The sequence below is a fragment of the Delphinapterus leucas genome, chromosome 1 (assembly GCF_059928025.1).
Source record: "Delphinapterus leucas isolate spDelLeu-1000000601 "Yukka" chromosome 1, BTC_Dleu_Yukka2, whole genome shotgun sequence".
In the NCBI taxonomy this organism is placed as follows: Eukaryota; Metazoa; Chordata; class Mammalia; order Artiodactyla; family Monodontidae; genus Delphinapterus; species Delphinapterus leucas.
This window is the reverse complement of record NC_143129.1, coordinates 138,542,858-138,567,997: the sequence shown is the minus strand read 5'-3', so window position 1 is coordinate 138,567,997 and position 25,140 is coordinate 138,542,858. Positions and strand designations below refer to the sequence as shown.

At 41.6% G+C, this 25,140-nt stretch overlaps 1 protein-coding gene across 19 annotated transcripts in view; it reads left to right on the top strand.

Moving 5' to 3' along the window:
- The first annotated feature begins 19,643 nt into the window (after positions 1 to 19,643).
- Positions 19,644 to 25,140, top strand: part of NFIA (nuclear factor I A) — a 390,456-nt gene continuing 384,959 nt past the window's right edge. For 14 of the 19 annotated variants that reach the window (XM_089921805.1, XM_089921781.1, XM_089921773.1 and 11 more), the window contains exon 1: positions 22,760 to 22,896. In XM_089921805.1, coding sequence (XP_089777931.1) covers positions 22,855 to 22,896 — 42 coding nt within the window. In that variant the 5' untranslated portion in view covers positions 22,760 to 22,854. Of the gene's footprint in view, positions 20,259 to 22,759; positions 22,897 to 25,140 lie in introns of those variants that run through there. The other 5 variants (XM_089921858.1, XM_089921774.1, XM_089921802.1 and 2 more) reach the window with 5 other exon arrangements.

The following is a 25,140-nucleotide window of genomic DNA, read 5'->3' as shown; positions in this document are numbered from 1 at the left end:
CTGAAGAATGTGACCTCTTTTTCTCTCTACATTAAGACCTCCTCCTGGCCCCCCATCATCATTCCCTCCTAGCTAGAATCATGCTGTCAGTGCAAAAAAAGACCTTAGAAAGCATATCATTTACTCTCTACGATTTTTACAGATGACAAAAGAGGGCTATAGAAAGAGACCTGCCCAAGCTTACAGACCATCCCAATGTGTGGGACCCAGGACCCCACTCCCAGTTCAGTTCTTCTCCCAACCTGAATTCATCCTTAGAGTTCATAAAGGTATTTACATTGAGAGCACACTCTTTTTAAAAAGTTTTAACAACGCTTTTTTGACCCAAGATATATAAAGAAGGGGCTGTCTTACCCCTTTCTTCCTTTCAGATGTGTTCCTGGAATATCTTCACCAGATGTTTACCCAAGAAATTACATTCGCAGAGTCTTCAACATGTGCGTGTATTTTCAAAGCAGCATTTTAGATCTGAACCCAATTAATGATTTTCTTTTCTTTCTTTTATTAAAAAGGGGGGGGGAGAATTTTAGTTTTGCCTGCAAGTGATCCGAGTCTTTACAGAGTCTGCGTTAACGTCACTCACTTTCACTCTGCGACGTGCTAGTCTCACAGTCTAGTTTTGTTCAGACTTTATTTTGCTCCAAGCTGCCTTACAAGCCACTTGTCCACGCTGCAAAAGGTGGGGGGTAGGAGTTGGGGTGACTGGCTCTTTTGCTCTTTTTTTCCCCCTTCCTATATATGAAGCAATCTGGAATCATTCCACTTGGCCCTACGCGCGGACACACACGCGCACACACACGCACACACGTGTACCATGCATGGGTGGGCGCCTGTGGAACTGTGTAGACGCGCGTTTCTGATTTAAAGTGGCAGGACCAAGAGCCGGACTGTAGCCGTGAATTATTTTGCGTGATAAATCAGCCTGATCGCCTGCTCACTGTACTGGCATTATTCACCCGAGTGCTCGGCTGTTACGGCGGACGTGCACTGCGGCAAAAACGTCCTCGGAGCCGCTAATTCTGTGGCCACGGCCGCGGCCGGGGCGGTGGCGGCGCGGGGGCGCGAGCGCGGATTGATTTTTCAAGATCACGTCTCCTTTGGTGCGGGTCGCCAAATCGAATCCGTTGATTCCAGAAGCCTCGGTGGATGCAAGCGGATTGGGTTTTGTACCTGAGATTGTTAAAATACATTTTTTCTTTAGAAGGAGGAGCCCAGCTGTTAGTGCAGGACGGGAGATATACCTTTTCTGTTCTATTTTCCTTTTACGTTTGGGGAAAAAAATGAAAATGGCTACCACCGCTTCCCGAGCACAGGGGAGGCCAGACCTTTGCAGAGAGGGAGATGATGCTTGAAATCCTCTTTCTTTCTCTCTTCCTCCCTCCTTCGCCCCCATCCTCCTGTCTGCTCTGCGACAGCCCAGGGAGAAAAAATGGTCCTAGGCACTTGTGCGGGTCATCTGTCCTCACTCTCGCTCTTTTGTTTCGACAAGTAGTTACCTTTTTTTCTTTCTTTCTTTTTACAAACTGATCCTTTTCACCTGGTTTCAAATTTTTAATAAAAACGTGTCCGGAACATATCTGATTTGTCTTCTGCTTAAACACCCAACATTGCAGCGGTTGAACAGCAGCGGGGGTGGGGTGAGGGCAATCTCCGGACCCGATCTGTAGAGATCCCCTGGGGCAGACACAGCCCAGTGGTTACCTATACCTTTTGGGGGGGGGCTGTCTAATTAACAAATTAGTTACCAGATGTGTATTGACGCCTGCGAGTTTTTAAAAACCACATTGAGAATTTCACTTTCACGTGTTCGTGATTGTATTGCTCTTCTCTACAGCCGAGCCTATGGATGCTACCAGACTAATCATTTACATTTAAAATGTGGGATTCCAAAGACTTGGGAGGCGGTTTCGGCGTCCCACTTTGTTTGCTGGAGAAAACCTGAGTATCTTTCCAGAGGGTAGGAAACCTTTTCCATTCGTGAGGGTGGCACTGACATTATTTATCCCAGATTTTTACTTCTCCCGAAGCTGCCTGCAAAGCTACGGTGGTATTTGCCAAATTGGGAAGATAATTGCAGTGTCCATGTGTAATGACACAGTGTTGCATAATAATAATTTAAGCAACTGTTTTTGTTTACTGTGATGTAACTTTCCCAAAGTTTGTTGGTAGCTTTAAAGGGTTTAAGTGCAGAGCAGCTTGCCAGTGAGCAGCTGCCCTGAAGAAAGTGAGCGTGATTCAGCCCTCCCACCTGGGATCTGCAGTTCCCATCTTTAGCTGCAATCCCAACCTGTAGGTCCCAGGAGTAGGGTGGAAGGAAAAGGCCAAGCTGATGACTTGGCTTTACCTGAAAAAGTCTGCCTGAATTGTCCATGACTTGGAAGAATACTCCTGTTCAAGGCAAACTAAAAAGCCAGAGGCAGCAGTGCTGTGAAAATCCAGCTCAGTTAAATGGGAGCTGAAATACAGCTTTTTAATGAGCGTGTCTCAAGTAGTAAAAATGAGTGCAAATGAATTCAAAACCAACCACCGTTTTGCTCCACCATTTCAGACATACTGAGTCTGTCATGTGTTCAGGCTGCTGTTTCACAGCCCATGATGTGTAGACAGTGCACAATTTACATGTTATAATGACTTGGAGATAAATGAGTGTTTTAATTCAGTCGTTAGAGACAAATGAAAGTAAGTTATACATCTAGGTCCACAGAAAGGCGGCCTAGCAACTCAGAAGCCCACACTCTCCCAGGCAGCAACACTTCCACTGTCATTTTTTCTTAGAGACCCAGATTCCAGGACCTCAGAGTTGGGCATGAATCTGATGTATAACTATAAGTGATATACCAAAATGTATTAGTTCACACATGGACATATGAAAACTAAAAAATGAAGAACTCTTTGTTGGCCATTAGGCAGGGCTGTAAACTTAGGAAATGCTTCCCTAAAGTTTATCTGAATTAATACTTTTTTGTGATATCTTCTGTATAACCATGATTTGTCATTTTCAGAGACCCTATTCGGGCAGGAGAGTTAGCTTTTTAAAAATTTTGTGGTATCAAAGTTTTTTTTTTTAAAGGGGAAAAAAATCACAAACTAAACTTTCTTGTTATAGGAAAAGTTTAGTAAAATTCTTAATGTGTTGCTGCTTTAGAACTAATGTGAACAGGCATTTCCTTTGATGATAATAGTAAATATCTGAACACTATTAGCATTAGTTATGGTATTTTCTTAGTTAATTGATCATGTTTTTTATTTTCAAAGTAACTATTTCTGATAGTGAAAAGCTTCAGATTATCTCATAATTGGGATTGTGGGATTGCTCTATCAGTGAGGTGCTTTTTAGTTTTCAATTTAGGATTGTTATATTAAACTTTCATATAACAAATTGTGAAAACAGAAAGGTTTTTTGTTTCTTTTTGTTTTTTGATTTCAAAGTTAATTCAATTATTTTATCTACAGTCCATGGGAGTCTATTACTATTGTACCTAGCAATTCATTAAGACTAATAGTAAGTAATGTTATATAATACATTTTTTAGAAAAATTAAAGCAAAGGATGTGAGCAAATTGAGACAACTAGAGTGATCAAGTAACAATATCAAAACAATACAGACACTTGTAAAATTATGTGTTTGAGTCATTATTTACATTCAAATTTACAAAAGAAAAAGAACAAGGAAGATGAGCTTTATAAGCCTTTCCAATTAACCCTTAGCTTGGGAAATAACAGGTGTCTGTATCACTGTAATTATCCACTGAGAAAAACTCTTTCCTGGTCATGCTACATGCCCCCCCAAAATTCAAGTAGTATTTTAACTAGCACCGATATTGATATTGCAATGAGTCTTTCTTTCAATTATCTGTAATATAAAATTCAATTGTATTCTCAAATTTTGACTTTGAGAAACTAAACTGAACATGAAACATTATATTTTTAACACACTTTGAAACAAGTATCATACATATTATATTTTCAGGATGTACTCAAATATTATACCTCCACATGATGTAGGATTTACTACAATCTGATGTTCAAATAGAGACTTTCAAAAGTTAGTCCTACTAAGGTAAGGCACTAGATTTGGAGGGAGAGCAGTGAGGTAGGATGTGCCTTATTATTTGGTACAATGTCATGTGTCATATGTTTTAACTCACCTGAAGAAGGTATTCTGTGCTGGCCTTCTGGCAAATAAGATAACCCAGCCTTGCCTAGAGTCACTTGCCTCTTTGAAGACCAGATCACCACTTACTTGTCCTGCGTCCCCAGAACATAATGTAGTGCCAGGCTACTGCAGCATCCAGTAAAGGTTTCCCAGCCTTGAATTTATTTGATAGTTCAATTTTTTCTTAATTTTTGACAGTGAGTGTAAATTTTGGAAGTGGACAGGGCTAGTAGAAATACTTTGGCAGAAAACCAGTTGGGAAAATTTTGTTTCTATCTACTATCTCATGACAAATTAAAATATATTTGATTTATTGTCAACTTTATAGCTCTTGGGAGGACTAGCAAAGTAATAGGAATAATGTTAAAACCAGAAACACTTACCATTCTTTGGCTTCGTTCTTGAAGAAGCACTTCTTTTTTCAGTATACTAAAAACATACCACGTACCATACAAACTTTAATTGTTCGGCTCTCAGCCTGGACCTGCTTGCTACAAGCTGGCCATTTCAAGCATCCTCGCCAGACTAAAGCACTCTTTATAATTGGTTCTCCTTGCTCTCATTTTGGTTTTCTTTCCTTGGTAAACACAAAGTAAAAACTATGCCAAACTGCCAAAATTTATTGAAGGCAAATGCCACCCTTTTCGGCATTATTTTACCAAACGAGGCATGAGTGATTGAACGCATCTTAATGTCTGCAGTAAAGCAAGGCATTATTCTTGCACACTAAAACTCAGAGTATTTTTCCAAACAACTTGGTTCTGCATTCGTGTGATCTAAGATAGAAACCAACTCCTTTTCTTCACCCATTAAAAATAATGGTCTTCAAGGATCATTTGTTGTTTTCATAGGTATACAATCTGCGGATGCAGCACAACTCATAACTTCCTTAGTAAAGAAAACAAGAGGTCTATAAAAAAGGAAAACAGCATCACTGTGCATTTTTATGATTTTAGAATACTACATTATTTATATAAAGAACATTATATAAAGCCAGAACTAGACTATTTGCATCCCAATTAAAGAAAAACTCCACTTAATTAAATATGAATTTTCTTAAGTTTTCTCATAAAATATAAGGTATTATATTAATATGTGATATTTAATTTTCTAGTGTTGCAGATAAAGGGATAATAATTTCCTATCAGAACTTCTTTAAAAATTGCTTTAATGTCATAGTCCTGAAGTATTAATTGGCAAACTAATGACCTGAAGACAACAATACATTCCCAACCATGGTGAATAGTTTTTACAGTTTAGGAAAAATGGTGGCCAAATATTTTTCAGTGTAAGGAGAAGTACAGTACAGTATTATTTACCAAGATGAAATAAATTTGATCTAAATGTCTTTTGTTCCAAGTTAGGCTCTGGGACATCTTGACTAATTTTCCCACTTTCAAAGCAAAAGGAAAAAATGAGGCAAGGGAGCAGAGAAAGAATAGGTTCACTTGTTTCGAACCCCTGCAATCTGTTCTCCACCTTGTTGTCAGAGTGATTTTTCTAAACAAAAACTGATCTCGTTACCACCTTCTTTATGCCCTTCAATGGCTCCTCATTAATGTTAGGATAAAGTCTAAAATCTTAAAATTTGATCACTAGGCCTGGAGTGTTCTGACCCATACTTACCCCTTCAGCCTCCTCTTGGTACCTGCCCTTCAACTAGCTTGCAGTTCATTTTATTTTTTCTTTCAACTATTACCCCAGCCTTCCTTCTCCCCATTCCCATTCCCATTCCCATTCCCCTTGGATAACTCTTATTTATCTTTGAGGAAAAAAAACCCTGCTCTGACATTCAAACAGCATTTCCAAAATGAATGAATGAAGAAATGAGAGGATGAACTCATATACCAAAGAGAATATGCAGAGTTAGAGACTTTTGGAATTTCAAAGGACCTTGGATATCAACTAGCTCAAAGATATCATTTTTCAGATGAGCAAACTGAGAGTGGTCCTGAAAATACAGGTGGCTTTAAAGATCACACAGTTAATAGGAGAACTGAGAATAGAATCCAAGATTCCTGATGCTCATGAAAGCAACTCTGTAAATGAAATGTCATTAAATATTTTGTTCAATTTTTTCCCAAAGCCAAACTAAAATTGCCATTTCCTCTCAAAAAATTAAAAATAGAATTACTATATGATTCAGCAATTCTGCTTCTGATTATATACCCAAAAGCATGGAAAGCAGGGACTCAAACAGATATTTATTTATACCCCATGTTCATAGCAGCATTATTCGCAATAGCCAAAAGGTGGAAACAACCCAAGTTTCTATCAATGGATGAATGGATAAACAAAGTGTGGTATATACTTACAGTGGAATATTATTCAGCCTGAAACAGGGAGGAAAATCTGGCACATGCAATAACATACATGAATTTTGAAGACATTATGCTAAGTGAAATAAGCCACTCACAAAAGGGCAAATACTGAATCATTCTACTTATATAAGGTACCTAGAGTAATCAAGTTCATAGAGGCAGAAAGTAAAACGCTGGTTGCTAGGGGCTGGGGGGAGAAGGGAATGGGAAGTTACTCTTTAATAGATACAGAGTTTCAGTTTGGGATGAAGAAAAAATCCTAGAGGTGAATAGTGTTAAGGGTTGCACAACAATGTGAATATACTTAATGCCACTGAACTGGACATTTAAAAATGGTTAAAATGGTAAACGTTACATATACTTTACCACAACTAAAAAAAAAAAAAGATTGCCATCTTCCTAAGCGTTCTACCAGTACAGTGTCAGATTGTGCCCCATCTCCCTACCCTGACCCACATAGGTATTTTTTTTTCTGGAATGTTTTTGGTTGACTCATAATTGTGATTCTTAGCCTATTAACTGGGCTTTGAAGCAAGCTACACACTTGTTACTGCTAGTGTATCCAACACAATAACAACAACCCCAATTCTATAAATTCCTTTGCTGGTGTTCCCTTTGCTGATCCCATTTTGAGTCACCTTATGAAAGAGAAGGGGAAGCTAGAGAGCTGAAGGATTGAGGATGGAAAAGAGAGTCTGAACTTGGTGTCCATGCCAACTGGGTTGTCCAGTTCCTTCCTATCCATACTAGTTGGGGGGAGTGGGATATGATCTTAAGAATATTAGAGTGAGTGTGGGGAATTCCCTGGCAGTCCAGTGGTTAGGACTCTGCACTTTCACTGCTGAGGGCACAGGTTCAATCCCTGGTCGGGGAACTAAGATCCCACAAACTGCGTGGGATGCAGCCAAAAAAAAAAAAAAAAAAAAATCAGAGTATGAAAAACCCCAGGGCCATAGGGGTCAACCTCAACTGGTTCTCTCCTTTCTTTGTTGCTGATGTTCTGGGACCTATAGTCACTGCTGTCAAACCAATAGCGGGTACATTCTAATTTAGCGGTATCTGGAACACTAGTACCACTAGCCCAGGGCACTCAAGCTACAGTTGAGGAGTCCCTAAATTAGTCATTTTAGAAGATGCCATCCTTCCTACTTCCTCTGTCCTTATGCTGGCTGGAATCTCATCCAGCGATTGAGTACATGGTTCCATGCCTCATAGTGAAGCTTGTCCTCTTCAGGACAACCTGTGTCTGTGTGTATGTATGGCAGCAGTAGTGATGGTGGTGGTGAAAGGTTATGTATTACAACTTTGCAGACCTCAGAATGTCTGTGTTGCTTTTGAACAACCCTTCTTGAATTTGCATTTTATAATCATATGAATATTGTATATTTCATATGTTTTTACCTTTTTTTAAAAAAATAAATTTATTTATTTATTTTTGGCAGTGTTGGGTTCCTGCATGCGGGCTTCTCTAGTTGTAGCGAGCCGGGGCTACTCTTCATTGTGGTGCGCAGGCTTCTCGTTGCGGTGGCTTCTCTTGTTGTGGAGCACGGGCTCCAGGCGTGTGGGTTTTGGTAGTTGCAGCACACAGGCTCAGTAGTTGTGGCTCACGGGCTCTAGAGTGCAGGCTCAGTAGCTGTGGCACATGGGCTTAGTTGCTCTGCGGCATGTGGGCTCCTCCCTGAGTAAGGCTTAAACCCGTGTCCCCTGCATTGGCAGGAGGATTCTTAACCACTGCACCACCAGGGAAGTCCCTACCTTTCCTTTCTTAAGTTGATTAGAAGGAAACTCAAAGTCAAAATTGCAAGCCAACTCTAGAAAAGTACATAGGATCTCACTGCGTGTATTTTGGACACTAACCTTGGCTTTGATTTTATCTTATTTCTATCTTAATAGTCTCTCACTCATATATAATGTGTATGTATATATACATATGTGTATATGTATATACACACATATATGTATATACATGATATATGTGTGACTATATGACATATATATGACTGGTATGTGTCTGTATGTGTATAGCTATAATTAGACAGAGATAAATAGACACAGATACACATATACAAACACACACATCCCCACTCCAAAACCTTTTTGAGTAGAGGCAGGATAAATACGACCAACTAAATATCCATGTTCTTGATTCTGTGCTGGATAATAAACAACTGTTGGTGGTACAGGCCTTCACAGAAGAGAGACCCAAATTGTTGTACAGTTTTGCATTCATGATTTCATTGAACCCTCACAAAACTTCATGATGTAAGCGAGGCTGATGATATTCACATTTTATAGAGAAGGAAGCCAGAGGGAGAGGTTGAACTGCCGGAGGCCACAAAGAGCAGAGAATAGAGAACCAGACCCCTCACAGCTCTTCACACCAAGTTGCAGTTGCTGCTCTCACCCCCATCCTCATTTATTTTTCCTCAGAATTATCCTTGAACTGTCTGAGCACGTAGAGGTAAATCTTTCAGGTACCTTCCTGGATTTTATAGCTGTCCCTTCAATTTAGATAATTAACCATTTTCTTTCTCTTATCAGATTCACAAACAGTATTTCTTCACTTTCCCAGGCCTCTTTTCAACTTTGATAGCAGAGATAGTTATTCACTCCTTTCCCATTCCTGCAAAATATCCCTTGCATGATGTAATGAAACTGGCACTGAACTGGGGATTAATTCTTTACCAGCTGTGTGGCCGTGAGCTAGCTGCTTCACTCTGCTAGTTTCAGTTTTATCATCTGTGAAATGTGGTGGTTGGAGACTTCTGAGGTCCCTTTCAGCTCTTCTTCTGTGAATTGGGAACTCGTACTTTGCTACCTTCACTTTAGTCATGATACAGATTTCCTCTCTCTGGTTGTCCTAGCAGCTCAGTTGTGCACCATCATCTTTGGTCTTGAGGAATTTCTAGTTTATTATGGTGTGTGTCTAAGATAAGAAGGATGGGTCTGGGGGTGGGAGAAATGGGGAGTTGTTATTCAATGTTATTCATCGGCTCTGCTTGAAGAATAAGTTCTAGAAATCTGCTGTACAATTTAGTGCCTAGAGTTAGCAATGCAGTACCGTGTCCTTCAGGATTTAAGAGGAGAGACCTCAAGTTGAATGTTCTTACCACAAACAAAAGTTGGGGTGGGGGACAAGGAAATTCTGAGAGGTGCTGGATATATCTATTACCTTGATTGTGGTGATGGTACCATGGGTGTTGGTATACGTCCAAACTCATCAAACTGTATACATTAAGTATGTGCAGTTCTTTGTATATCAATTATACCTCAATAAAGCTGTTTTTTTTTTTTAAAAAAAAGGATGGGTCCGTGTGTTTGCCTTTGATTATGATTAGAGCCCACTAACTGTTAAAACAGTACTTAAAAAAATTGGAGCCTGAACTTTTTCCCAAGTCAGACACATCATAGCTAGAGCTTTGGGGAGGAATGCTAAACAAATTGAATTCTATTCAACCACTCACTTTGTGAATGACCTTGAGTAACCCCTACAGTTTCCTGAGCCTTAGTTTCCTCGATTGTGCGGTGAGAATGACAATGGCTGACTTATCCAGAGGAAAGGTAAAGGTGAGAACATATGTGGAAGGCCTGTGACAAACTCAATGTCCTACTATTTTGATACTTAAAATTTCCACCTGGTAATAATGCCACATCTTGCATGAGCCACACTCCTGACCCTGTATTTCATCAGACTACAAGGCTGGAAAGCTAACAATTTGTTCATCTATTCATTCACATGTGAATTTGCCCAACATTTATTGAGGATCTACTATGGCACTTTGCTTGTAGTTATACAAGGATGAATGAAGTCATCACACTTTCAAGGAGCTCATAGTCTAGCAGACAAATGGACAAACAAATAACTAATATACAATATGTAGAGAGCTGTCCTAGAGGTGAGTATAAGACATTATCGAACATGCAGGAGGTACTGATGGATTCTGCCAGGGGAGTTGGGAAGTAGCATTTGGTTCTCGAAAAAAAATGAGTGGAACCCATTTTTTAGGGATTTCTGGACAGAAAAAAAGCACACAAACAAGGGAAGAGATGAATTAACATGTATGGTGTGTTCAGAAAGTGATGAGAAAAGTGGGTCATTTAGCGTGGATGGGACGAGGGGGTATCAGAGAGAATTGAGGCAGGAGGAGAGTCTGGAAAAGGAGGGTGATAATAAAACCAAATGTGATCTATACCAAGTTGGGGAAAAACCATAACATTTTAGAGAGAAATCCAAAGGTATCATGAGACTATTTTATAATCTTGACTATTAGTTATAGTAAAGGCTAGGCTGCTATATCAGAGGCCTCAGAACACAACAGTTTAAATATGATCTAGGCTGGAGGAGCAGCTTTGCTCCATGAGGTCGTTTAGGGACACAGGTTCTCCTACCTTGCTGCTGTCTTGTCTCCTAGGGCATTGTCCTGGTCTTTTTCACTGAAGTTCAGTCTCTAACATAGCCTCACTGCAGTCCTTAGGTCAAAAATTGACAAGAAATTTATTTTAAGCAAGTGACATGGAGCTTGGACTCAGAAATTCTGCTCCCATTCTATTGAGAAGAACTTAATCATGTGTCATGCCTATCTGCAAGGAAGGCTGGGAAATATAGGCTCTAAACTGTTCATCTATGTCTCCAAAAATAGGGAACAGATTTAGGGGAGACAATAGTCTGCCACAACTTGCTTATTTGGAAGCCTCATCAAATCCTAGATTTAAATTTGCTTCTAGTATTTATCCTTTATATTGCCATGTTAGATCTCTAAATGCCAGTGTTGATTACTTAGCCTAAAAAGTACTTTGGATGATCTAGGATTTACCAAGCAAATCAAGAAAATGTGAAATATATCTGTGTGTTCAACATTCAACTTAGTTTGGAAATTTAAATTTATTATGAGAAAAATATTGCAATTCTGAATCATGTTTCTAATTCTGTAAGACTCTGATGTTCTAGTCTCCATATCAATGCCCTGCAAGAGGATTAAGTTTTTATTTGGGTCAACAAAGCAGAATTCCTGGAAGAGCCTACTATTTTCAAGGCATAAAACAGGCCTATGTGGAAACATGAGGCTCTCAATGGGGTTGACGACTCAAAATCACCCTATTCGATGTGCAGCTGATTTTCAGTGGGGCTGAAGTTACTGGAACACAAATTCAGGGTGTGGGAAGAGCTAATAGAGAGTAAACAGTCAATCTATGTGAGCTATCGTTATGGTTACTGTTTTATTTTAAAATTATTTAATATTGGTAGGTTTAAGGATATAGAAGTGGCAATTTGTGGGATAAGGAGAGCCTCTTTCACTAATAGGTCTTATTATACATCGGGTGGATATTTGAACTTTGGGGAGAGTCTGGACAAATTGCGCTCTTAAGTTGTCCCTGTTGATCAAAGTCCCTAAAGTGAATATCAATGGCGCGTCTCCCTTGCTTCCTCACCTCTCTCCTACCCTCTACTCTTGCCCCCCTTTCTCTCTCTTGCTCATTCATTCCTGCTATGCTATATAGTTCAAGACTTTATCTTCTCTCACCTTTTTCTAACTAGTCTCTTTGCCTCCATTGCTAGCATGATCTTTCTAATTTGCAAATCTTACCTTGTCTATCTTTTGATTAAATACCTTTCATGCCTCCCCGGTCCCTCAAGCAAAAGTTTAAATGGCTCGCAAGGTTCTCCACCATCTTGCCTCAGTCTGCCTTTCTAACTACATCTCTAGTTACTGTAACACAAGCTAATACTAGCTAGAGCAACAAGCCACAATCGAACCCATCCCCATTCTCTGGCCCATTGCATACACTGACATCTCCGTGCTTTCCTGGACAGGAGTGCCCTGCCCCTCGATTGTTCATGTGGCAAATTCATACTTTTGGCCCAACACAAATGTCATTTCCTTTTTTTAGCTTTTTATCTGTACATCCAGGCAAAATCAGTCATCTGTGTTCCCATTGCCCTTTATGTATATCTAAGTTGGACATAGCACTTATTACATTACATTGTTATTTACCTTTATGTCTTGTCTCTGCCATTGGACTGAAAGCTTCTTAGAGGCAGGGATAATATCTTATTCTCTGTATCCCCAGCTAGCACATTCAATGTACCTAGAACATGGTACATATTAAACAGTAATAATATAATTATTATAGCTACCATATATTGACCACATATAATGTACTAGGTAATTTACAAATGTTCTTAATATGTCCCATTTTTCAGATAAGGAATCTAAAGCTTACAGAGGTGAAATAATTTGCCTGGAGTCACATAGTAGGACCAACATTAACACCTAAGTTGGACTCCAAAGCCTATACTATGTTGTTAACTAGACGGAGATATAAAAGTTCACTTTGGAAATTGTACTAACCTACCACATTAGACTAAGTTAATGAACTACAGACATTGTACACAAAACTCACTGTTACCACTTACTGACAAGGCCTGGCTTGCTTAGCATTGGGAATTATTCAGACCATGGCCTCTACAGAGCAATGCAATACAAGGTGATACCTCTTGTGCATTTCAAAGGCTCTTAGCTCTTGACAAAACAGACCTCCATTCTCACAATAGGTCGATGTCCTATTTTACAGGTGTTATGTAACCATCTCAAGATCACACAGCCCTAGCACCAGCTGAACTAGGCTTAGAACTTTTTTGATTACTTAAAAAATTATTTTTTCTTTTTACTTAAGCCACTACATCTCATCAAGTGTATTTCTAGGGTTAAAGTAGTATGCCAAGTGGAAATGTATGCTCAGTGGAGGAGGTCAGGATTAAATGCCACAGACTTTCTAGAGCCAGACAATATCTGAATCTATCAGCGGCAGACCAGAACAGCCAAGCTTGCTTAACACCAAGGGCAGCCACAGTACTAAACCTCCCAGCAATGCTGCATCAGTTAGCGAGTTGTAAAGTGCAAGCCTACAGCCAAAAATGTGGTTCAAAATAAAATAGGTTTCTCTAACCTCTAATTTAACTGTGCAAGGTCCTGTTATTAATTAATTAGGTACCTTCACCAAGAACAGTTAAGAAAATCAGACAACTGCCAGGTTGCTTCCTATTCCTCTTGACTGCTTATTGGATAATTTTTATCAAGTGAGCTAAGCACACATTTTCACGTAACTCAGTTATTCAGCAAAACGTCCTAAGATACTTAACTGATGTAAAGCAAACACATTTAAAAAAAACGCAATAGCCTGGTTGTGAAGCTTTCCAATTAAAGGGACACTCTCCCCACACCACCACTGCATCAATGGCTAGTTTGTTGTTTAAAACAAACACATGAAAGGTTGACATTGAAATATCCTGATTACATGATCTTAAAGAGTCTGGATTAATAAGATGAATCAGTGAGATGAAGGACTTAATATTCCAATCATTGTGTTTTAACCCTCCTCCCCCTTTAAATGTCGAGATTCTTACAGCTCTTCTTTTGGGGGGATGGGAGGTAGAGGGGTGCATTAAACTTTGTGGAACCCAGGTTTTGTAAGGATATTGACAAACCAGACAATTGCAATTAAGTTAGAACTTCACTGCATCTCCTGCTTTAAAGGAAGAGCTTTATTCTTGAGAGAGCGCACCTAACAATTTTATGTCAGCCATCTGCAGAGAGCAGAGTCAACGCTTTTTCCTTTCTGAACCTGGAGCAGAAGCTTTATTTCACTGCGAGTTCTCTGTGACATTTTGCACTCTCTTGATTTAATGAACCAAAGAGGAGCTTTAACTCTTGGTCTACACCAGTGCAAATAAAGGTTAAATCTCTCACTAACCATCATGAACTAGCCTAATAACTCACAAGAGGTTGTGGAAAAAGAAACCGAGAAAGCAGGTGTGCAGACTTGATTAAAACGTGCAAAACCCGCACAATCGCAGGCAAAGGTACTATATCCTCACATCTCCCTAGTACCGGCTGCGAGGTCCGCAAGCCGGGGATCTACTACTGCGCCAAAAACACCATCCTGAGCGCGGGGCCTAGTAACACAGGGGCTTTTCTTCCGAACGGTGTCCCGACCGGAGCTTGCGCTGAATGCCGGGGCTCCTATTGGCCACACGCCGTGGGGGAGGAGGAGACTGGCGGGGAGAGCGACAGGAGGAAGGGAGAAGGGGGCAAGGCCTTTTCCCTGCCCCCTCCCGGCCCCCTCCGCAGGCAGCGCCGGCGCCTCTTGCGTGGTTACTATGCAAATTGCAGCGATTGCGGAAATAAACAAGGGAGTAGGGACGGGAGAGAGGGACTGCGAATCGATGGCAACTTCTGCAAAGTCTCGTACAATCCAAAGCACACAAGGCAAAACCAGAGAGAATCTGAGAACCAGCCAGCCGGGGTTGGATCGCTTTCAAAAGAGGAGAGACAGTGAGAGAGGCAGATAGCGCGCGTTGCAATTGCAAAAGCCTCCTGATTTGGAGTAAAAAAAAAAAAAAAAAAAAACTCCAAGAAGCCTGCAATTGGCCAACAGCTTAAAAAAAAATCTCTTCCGGGTTTTCAACGGTTCCAAGTTTATTTAGATATCTTTTCTCATGCAAAAAAAAAAATGGGGACCACAAATGAAGCAATTCGTCCGAACATTTTAAAGTTTCTCACGTACTCTTTTTGCATTGCAGTGGTACGTGGTACATCTTTAAACTTTCTATTTTGTGTTTATAGGATACGTGTTTTATAAACAACGATAATGGTAGAATGATTTTGTTTAATGGCTAAGACTTTAAAATTTCTCTAGCTTGCATATGCATTGAAGTGACTGCTGGGTAAATGTCTATTGTAATGGTTTTGTTTTAAAGATGTAGCTTTGTGGATGGCTTTTTTTTTTTTCTTTTTTGCTATGTGCATCAGAGACCGGGTTTCCTTTTTTTTTTTCTTTCCTCCCCGAGATTTGAAAAAATTGCTGAGCTTGACAGATTTTTTTCCTCCTAGCGCTTGCTCGGTTCCAGAAGGGGGAAAAAAATCCTGTACGTGCTCTGTTCTGTAAAAAGACGTCTGGCCTCAGCAGTCAACCTAACCCGAAAAGAAATGTCTGGACCCGGAGAGTAATTGACTATTCGATCCTCTAATCAATGGGACAACATGGGAGATTGACAAAAGCTTTATCCAATCATATCCAAGCATGGGTGTACAATGGCTCGCAACAGCCAGAGGGGGCCGGGCAGAGAAGATCTGAAGTTCTCTGCGGCTCTGAAGGGGATGGTGCGGTTCAAGCTGTCAAAGCTACAAGCTCTTCCGGATTTAGCAAACACAATAGGAAAGAGTTTTCGAGTTTAAGAAAAAAAAAACCCAAAACAGCGTGGGTTTTGTTTTGTCTTGTTTTGCGTGAATTGTATGCCTTCTTCATTGCCTTTTGGGAAAAGTTTTAAAAAATTCTTCTAGAGAAATCTTTAACTTTGCATGAATTGTTATTTGTAAATTCAGGGAAGTTGTTAATGGTTGTGGAAGGTGAGGTTCAACTTTTAAAAATGTGTGGCTTGAAAACTGGGACTGTAGTGAGCTTTGGGAAGTAATATATTGCACAATTAGCCTTGCAAAACGTCTTACTCTGATTATCTTAGAAGCTTTGGCTTTTCAGGTACTTTGAAGGAATAGGCAAGCCTCTCTTGAACTCTAAACAACAGTTTTAAGGGAGAGAGACTGTTTCACAGGTGGACTGACAGCTGTTTTATACATTTGAAAGGAAGATGGGGAGAAAGAGAGTGTTGTTCTTGACTTTTCTTGAATTCTGTTTAAATATATGGTCAGTAGCGAATAGGATCTTGAGACTGGCCAAGTTCACGTTTCTTCTTGTTACCACAACAACCCCTGTGGAGGGTGTGTGTGGAAGATTGCTGACTCGCTAACTCTTAGCTGGAGTCTGGCCTCTTGGACAAGTCTTTGACACCAATCCAGTGGAAACCAACTGCGGTAGCTTGTCTTGGAGACAGTAACTGGCAGCCTCTGACTAAAATATATCCATCTCTTCCTTCCCTCTGAGCTGTGTAGACACCTAATTCTGTTGGGAAGTGAATGGAAAATAATATAGGCTCTTTCCCATCTTTGGCTTAAATTCCCATTGAGCTATTTCCCAAGGCTTTAGGCATTCTAATCAAATCTGGCCTGGAAATCTGATGTAAGAATCCACTTGGATGCTCAGTTCAGGAACATGATTCAATTTAGGAATATATGCATATAAGAAAATCTGCACACAAGTGACTGTAGGTCAAAAAACTAGAGAAGAAAAATGTTGGAAGATGCTAGTAATAAAGTTAGTCTTGGTAGGAACTATAGTAAATGGCGTTGTCACTTACAAACCCCAACTTTACCTTCATTGCTTTGTACATTAAAATCTAAATCATATTAATAAGATCTTCCTATTAAGTAACCTCCAAAATGAGAGGTATTTGAGATGTACATATAAGTGAAACCTTATTGACATAATTTATATATCTAAGAGGATTTCACTAAAACTGGCAAGGTAACATTTCTGCAAATAAAACACAGCAAATGCAAGGCTGGGCTCTGTGCCAGGGAGAATATGGATAGCAGAGAGCATGACAGGAGACTCCTTTGCGCAGAGACAATCCCATTTCAAGGCAGCCGCCTAGCACTTGCAAAATAAATGACTGGAGTGGTTATTTCCAATAAGGGGTTTATCCTTCCTAACAATGGGTCACTTATATGATTGCGGTAAACTAGTTTTTGTACTTCACCTGTGTTTCCTATACTGTTCTCTCTACTATCCTTTCTTTCTTCTCTTCGCCCTCCATCCCTGTTCTCTTTCAAGGGTCTTAGTATCTTTGTGAACTCTGGACAAGGATTTACTTTTGCAACTTGGGACGTAGGGGAGAGGGTTGGAAAGGTTTTCTACCCCCAGTCTGCCCTTTGAGGAACATCTGTTTCTTTGTGTGTTTAAATTTATGCCTGTTGGAGAGAAAGTTACCAGAAGCCTCTCTGTAACTGTAACTCTTCTACTGTATTTTTCGCAGTCCTGTTTCCAAAGGCTGTAGTTGGAACTGTGCTTTGTAGTGTTTCCCCCGCCGGCCCACCCCCCCACCTCCCGCGGGGGAGGGAGCGGGAGCTGGCGGAGGTAGGAGAGAAAGCAGGAGCGGATGTGCAGGGCTTTGGTGCTGAACTTGGATCCAGCCCTTGCCTAGAGGGCGCAAACAATCGTCCCATATCCAAAAGTCTTACGAAGGGCGCCAAAAGTTACTTAAGATAATATTGCTAACCGCAGAAAGCTGGAAATCGCGGGCACATCCACTGCTGCAACAAAAGAAGTTTTCAAAGTAGAAATAGCAGCATTAAATTACTTTTCTCCATTTTTTTTAAAACCAGGGCGACGTGCCAGCCCTTTCTAAAAAATTATTTTCCTTTTTTTTGAGATTCAATTAAAAGTCAGCATCTTTGCTGTTTTGGGAAGAGGCAGATGTGAAGTCTATCTTTTAACACACCAAAAGAAAGATTTTAATCTGCTCTGGAAGAAAGCTTCCCAAGAGTACACACTCGGAACAATAACTTCTCACTGTGCCTCAGTTACATGTTGGAACCGTCAGCCAGAAACTTCTATCGAGGAAACTTGGAGCGCGTTGAAGTTATAGATCCCAGCGAGGGTTTTCGTGGCCAGGGATGTTGTCTCCGTTATTCGGCTTGCCTTTTAGGACGTTTCTCCCCTACTGATAATCCAAGAGGAACCAAGGAAAAGCAGTTGTGTAGTTTGGGAAGACAGGGCTCTCTCATTAAAGGTTTAAGTCATTATTTCCCCTCACCCCTTAATAAATAATCAGAGTTTTCCAAGGAGATTTAGAAGCAGGGTGGGGGGCGCGTGTGAAAATGGTCTCTTGAGAATTCAGGAATTATTCTGGCAATAAAGTAACTGGAGAACAAGCATAAAATCACGTTAGAAAGATGCAGACTATTTCAGAGAACTTTGTTTTCTCCAGTAGCATATTTCTTGCTCCTTACTTTTAAAAAGGGGGTGGGGGAGAGTCTGAATGAGAGTGGCCTTAACATGTCACCTCACCCTCACATGCTGAGTGGGCATTCCTACAGTAATTTCCTCTTTTCAGAGGCTCTCTAGCTGTGTAACCTCTACCAAGGTGCAGATTTCCCTGTCTGTGTGCCAGAGCCTTTCAACGTGATACAGTCGTCTTTCCTTTTGGAATCTTGAGAAGGATTAGAAAATGCAGCAGGATGCAAACTAGAGTGAGGGAGATGAGAAGGAAGAAATGGGATGGGGGTTTGGAGGAAGGAGGTATACTTTTTTTTTTCTTTCCCATCAGTGAAGAGAGCCTAGAGAGAAAATATGAGGTTAAAAAAAACTGGAAAAGCAGGCTTATTGGCAACTTGCCAAACCCTAAAAACCACCCCCTTTTTTGCCAAAACAATACTTTAGCAAACCTAAAATAATTGCAGGAAGCTCTTTTCCATTTTAAGAACTATTACCTGGGGGAGGGAAAAAGAGGGGATTCTTAAAAGGCACCCTTCCAGAGGTGTCTCAGGAACAGGGACAGTAATGATAGCATGTGTCCAGTTCTGGGCACGTGTTTGTGGACCAGAATATCTCCCTTCCCTAAGGGGACATCCCTTTCACATTTTTTTTTTCTTCCTAAAAAGAGAAAGATGTCATAGCTAAACCACTGTTGTTTCTGAACGTGATAGAACTTTTTCTATGGCGTCTGTGTTCAAACCCACTAGTTTCACAGTCCTGGGAGGGAGAAAGCTAGTTAATCTCCGCCTCCCTTTCTCCAGACACCACCCCCCCCAGCCCCCAAATCCGGTGAATCTTCCTTGTGAAAATTTCCCCCACCACCCCCGCTTCTGGAGGCCATAGGACTGAAGCTGCACAAAGTTTGCAGGATTTTGTGCATAATTACCTCTGCCGACGATCTATTCCCACAAAAAGCTTCGTTGGAGAGACTACAATGCTTTGAGCCGTACCGCATTTCAGAAGGGAACAAAAGTTACCTAGGAGGTCTGATTTTTTAAAAATATTTGCATACATGCAAATTTCCCCCCCCCCGCCTTCTCCGCGGTTCTCTACGTGCCCACGCAGCGAACCGAGGGGTGCAGGGCAACCTGGCAAAGTTGCCCAAGTCCTCCACCGAGGTCCGCGAAGGTCTGCGGCGGGGGTTGGGGGATGGGAACGAGGAAAAGTAGTTTTGTTTGCTTAAGCACATCCTGTGGCAGCCTATAGCTGCCCGGGAGTACAGACTGTAACTGCTCCTCACTGCGTTACCCAGTAATGCGCTGAGCGGGGACTGGGGGGGCGGAGGGGGGTGCCGAGCGAGCGAGCGAGCGAGCCAGGGAGCGAGCGAGGGAGCGAGAGAGGAGCGAGCGCGAGCGGCCGCGGAGGCTCGGGACCCGGCTGGCCGCGCGGCGCCGCAGCCGCCCCCTCCCCCACACCGCCCCCCCACCCCCCCGCGGCGGCGCGAGCGGGCGGCGGCCGTGCGGTGCGGTGCAGAGCGGAGGCGGAGGCGGGCGCGCGGGCAGCTCGCGGGCACCCGGCCGGCGGGCGCGGGAGCTGGAAAGGGTGCGCTATGCCTTTAACGCCCGCGTACAGTAGACATGTATAGTGGAGTGTAGGGAAACTCTAGGCGGGGTTAAAGTTCAGCTCATGGAGCGGCAATAGCGCTGGCTGGCTGCAGTTGAGCCGAGTTGGAAATGTGAACGCAAGAAGCAGGCTTGATTTTTTTTTCTCCCCCCTTCTCTCTCTCTCCTCCTCTCTCCCTCTTTCTCCTTTCTCACCCGCACTCACGCACACCTCCAAACCGCACACCCAGACGCACACGCACACCCCACCGCCGGGCAGTGATGTATTCTCCGCTCTGTCTCACCCAGGTAAGCAGCTGTTCGGATGCGGAGGGGCTGTGGGGGTCGGAGTGGCGGGGGCCGACCTGGAGCCGGGCCGGGGGTGCCGGGGACCCCGGCGCCAGCAGGGCCTGGGACATGTGTCTCGGGGTGTGCCCGTGTCTGCGCGTGTTTCGGTGTGTGTGTGTGTGTGTGTGCGCGCGTATGCTCGTGGAGGGGGGGTGGTGGAGAAATACAGCTTTAAGAAAGTAACTTTGTTTCCATGCGGGTGCATTCCTTTTGCACGGCCATTTGTGTGGGCACATGGCTAATGGCGCCCTCTTATTAATGCGTTAATTAATATCGGGGCGATTGACTGCGGAACGGCGGTGTTTTCGGACGGCCCGCACGTGTTTCGGCGGGGTTGCAGCCCATGACACGCTGAAATCTGGACTCAGCGTTTCTGCAGGCGCGAGGCCGGTTTCTGTAGTTAACGCGGCGCCCAGGGAGGGGGCCGCCAACGGAGCCCCCAGCACGCCCCGCACTCTCGGGGCCGCTGCACCCCTGGCTGCGGGAGAGCTCGGGTCCCCGCGCCCGCTGCCCGCCCGCTGAGCCCGCGCCGCAGCAGCCTCCCCAAACTCTTACTTTTGTTTATTGTTTGTCAGCCTTTGGGGTCCGGCCTCGGGAGGGACGCGGGCCGGGGCCCCGGGCCCCCGCCGGGACAGCGCCCCTTGGGCATGGGCGGGCGGCGGCGAGCCGGTCCCGGGGCTCGGCGGAGCGGAGCTGCGTGGCCCCGCGTCCCCCCGCGCCGGCCGGGTGGAGCCTGCGTCCTCGCCGCCAGTCGCCCGCTCGCTTTCCCGAGCGAAAGTTTCGGTGTCGGGACGAGCCCACGCTGCGCGGGTCGGCGAGCGACGGAGGCCGCGAGCCGCGGGCCGGGGCGCGCCGGGCGGAGTTCGGCTACCGGCCGCGAGCCTGAGCGGCGGCCGGGCCGGACGCGACTCCCCCCCACCCCCCCGCCGCCGCCGCCGCCGCCGCCGCCGCCTCCCGCTGCTGCCGCGCGACTCGGGCCGCCCGGCGCACAGGACGGGGGCAACTTTTCCCTCCGACCTAACTCGGAGCGTGGGTCTCTGTCGCCCCAGCGCCTCTCCTTTGCATGCCCTCCCTTTCCATCCCTCTCTTGTCTGCACCACCCCCAGGCAAAATATTGCTACTTCACGGCCCCAAGTTTGGTCCCTTTTGAATATATTATTTATTTTCTTTGAGTAAAAGGCATGAAGCTAAAGTGATTTTGCGCTAAAATTTTTTTGAAGAAAAGTGTGAGCCTTCATACTGTTTTGGTACATTGCGATCTGACCATTAATCACCTAGATGAAGTTTGTATGCTTCATATAAAATGTTTATTCACCACTCCCTTCAAAAACCTGCTACCACCTCTTGCTTTCATTTAGCAGGAGATAACGGTTTAACCAGAATACTTTCTGGAAGACTAAAAAGTATCCATAGTTTTTTCTCTCCTCTCTAGTTTCTGGATTTATTTCCCACATGACATGCCTTCTTATTGCAATATCTAACAGTCATCTACCGGCTATTTGATCTCAGAAGACTCTTAAATGCATCTTCTATGTTGAAATGGTCTGTTTGGGATTTAGGCCTAGCATTAATAATGGATAGCAGTTGCTTTTAGTTATTGTAAAAGTTTTTTATTTTTCCCTAACAAACTTCCAAAGTTCCTATTTTAGTAACTCGTGGAAGTATGGAATGAAACTTTTCCAACCAGTTTTGGCAAGGTTCACAATTGCATATGGATAAGATGCAAAGTGTAAGATAATTTGAATGAGTTATGACTACAGTGAAAATGCTGAGATTCAAAGGCTGAAGTTCTAGCTGGCAAAAGTTTGCAACACGTAGAACTGGTAGATAATACCAGTGTGCTGCCCTAGTGGGGAAGGACCTTAGCAGACACATTAGCGTCTTCGCCAGTGAGCTCTCAATAGATAAATTTGTATTTTGGGATGGTGCATACATGAGGATACCTGTGTACCCATGCAGGCCCAGGGCATAGTCAGGTATTTAACAAAGTTGGATTCTTTTGGTTCATGAGCTATTATCACATTAAGAAAGAAGTTTTTTTTTTTTTTTTTAAACCTATTTGGCAGTGACATTTAGTAGGCCTTCTTCTGGAAACGCCACTAAGAGAAACGCTTACTTAGTGTAACAGTTTGTAAAGAAAATGTACACTAAATAGTGAACGAGGGCCATATATTTTATGAGTTCTTCTTTTAGAAATTGATTCACAATTTATTTAACTTGCCGGAATATTTATAAAGCTTTAGAGCCAGCTTTAAAAAGAAAAACTTCGGTAGTTTATTGGTCATTAAAGAAAGTCCAGTAAAGCGCAGTGATAAAAATTACTCTAAATGAAAGAATAAAATCCATATACGTGTGCAATTTTTAAAAAACTTTATCAGGAAAATTCCAGACATCGTATTTTAATCCATGTGGACACATCTTAACCAAATCATGTACCTGGTCATAGAACGGTAACAGTAGAAATTTATAGGTGAACCTTTGAAAGAAGTAGTTCCAAAAATATCAGCATTCCGTGGTTCCGAAACTTGGCTTACTTACAAACAGATGAACGTTGAAGATGCTGATTCAAAGTCCTACCACTTTTGAAACAGGTTTTCAGGTTTGTTTTTATCGGTGGCCCATAACTTTCTCACTGAGTACATAACGTAAAATATTCTTTGTTTTCTCTTGAATATTTTGAAATATTATATAGCTTATGGCGATATGTGCAACAACATGCTTTATAAGGGCATACTGTTTTGTTTTTAAACTAATTTATGCTGTGCCTGGGCATTTCCTGCAAGTGAATGATGTTCTTTAGTTTTGATGTTCTGGAATATTTCTAATTGTGCATTGAGAAGTATAACTAGCCCTTTCCTTGTGTATGTGAGTTAAGAGTCATACAAAATATTGTGCACTTTTATTGGCACATTCTTAAAACCTTTGGGGAGTAATAACTTGTAAATACTTTTGATGTAAAACTGGGAACTTAGATTATTCTTAATGATTAGTTGAGATAGTTGGCCTCATTTAAGGATTTTTATGATGAGATATATGGGCAGTTGGTTGGCAGGTAAACAAAATCCTTTTGAACACGAATGCACGCAGTTCGCAGTTCTCTGAGAAGCATATTGGGAGTATCTTCGAACACTTAAATGTCACATTAGAAGGTTTATTTTAAATGTTTATCATCATTAATAAAGCTCTTTAATATGACAAGGTTTTGACATAAATATGAATTGTTTGGAGCTAAGTTATTCTTTGCATTTTCAAATGGGGCTGAGACTTTAAAATGAAATCCTCATTTTGGTGAAAGCTCACTTTGTAGTTAAGGTAGACTCCGGGCGTTCTTTGCATAATTCCACAGAGCCTTGGTCCCTAGCATGTCTTGTGTATATAAGAAAATCAGTCAATGTGAAGGACTGTTTCAAACCCCAAATTTATGTATTTTAGAGCATTTCAAGGATGAGCTCAGAATTTAGTAATGTTTAAATGCTTTGCTGTTTGGCGTATACCTTATAGATAAACTGTGACTTGAAAAATGCTCCCCCCACCCCATTTCTCTCTTCTAAAGTACGGCAATAGGAAAGATTCTCAAACATCAGAAATTTTAAAGTGCTAATGGTGTATGGGGAAGAATAATAGAATTCTTGTATTTTTCTCTGTTTTTTTCTCCACTTAAAGAATGCACATGTGTTGTGAAAGCTGACTTCTCTTTTGGATTCTTTTATTGAAAAAGAGCAGTTTTCAAACCTAAACATGAAATACGGAGCCTGAAATTTGTTGAGAGAGGAAAAAAAAATGTTGATTATTGAATTGATTTAGTGTGTATTATATTAATATAAGCTTACTTTAAAAAAAAGTCATATGTAGTGTTTAAGTGATTGATTATAACTTACAATATTTTAACAGGCTTGATTGTTAAAGTATTTCACCAATTTTAAGCACTCAGTTTATATTTGAACGTTTAAAAATTAGTAATTGCTTTAATAGTAATAATATTTTGGACATTACAGTTACTTGTGCCTCCAAAATATATTTAGATGGATATTACAAACCAAAAAAGAATGCATTTTATATTTGTCTGTCCTACACCCTTTTAAAAAAAGTCATCAAATATCTCTTTGGTTTTCTTATCCTCATTTATTTGAAAGTAAATAATTTATCTTTTGGGGGGAGGGTTGTGCGGTGGAGAGAAGTTAAGATTAGTAAGATTACTGTGGGTTGGTTAATCAAAAGTTAGATGTACTCAGAAAGCTTTGTGGAGTTACTGTTTAATTTTTCTTTAATTTTATATTTCTACTTCCTAAGAAAATGTCAAGTAAAAGAATCAAACATTTTCCATAAAACAGTAAGAAAATTTAAATGTTTTAAATTCAATTTTATTTTCAAATTACTTGGATTTTAAGAGGCAACCATGAGGGTTTCCCGGGAGTCTCGTAAACATTGAATATACCAGGTTCCCTGTTTCTCTGTGAGAAAAAGCCTGAAATATTATTTTTAAAATTTGAATGAGTATTCTGTTTTTTCGGAATGATTATTACTGAAGGTATTTCACAATCAGATCAGTAAATTGAATGTGTTTAGTTGCAACTGTGTTGTCACAGTGACGCATTCTTTACTATCTGGCTTGTACGCTTTTCTTTGTTTTTTTTTTCCCTTTTTTCCCCGTTTTGTTTCATTTCTATAATATCAGCAATTATGTCTTGAACATAGATCTTTTATTTTAGTCTGGTGAATATCAAATCCATCTCTTCTTTTGTATATGGACCTGCCAAATTTTTCTAAGTTTTTGACTAAAAAAAATTGTGTGTAACTAATACTTAGAAAGGAATTAGATGTCACCAAAATGACTAAGAAACAG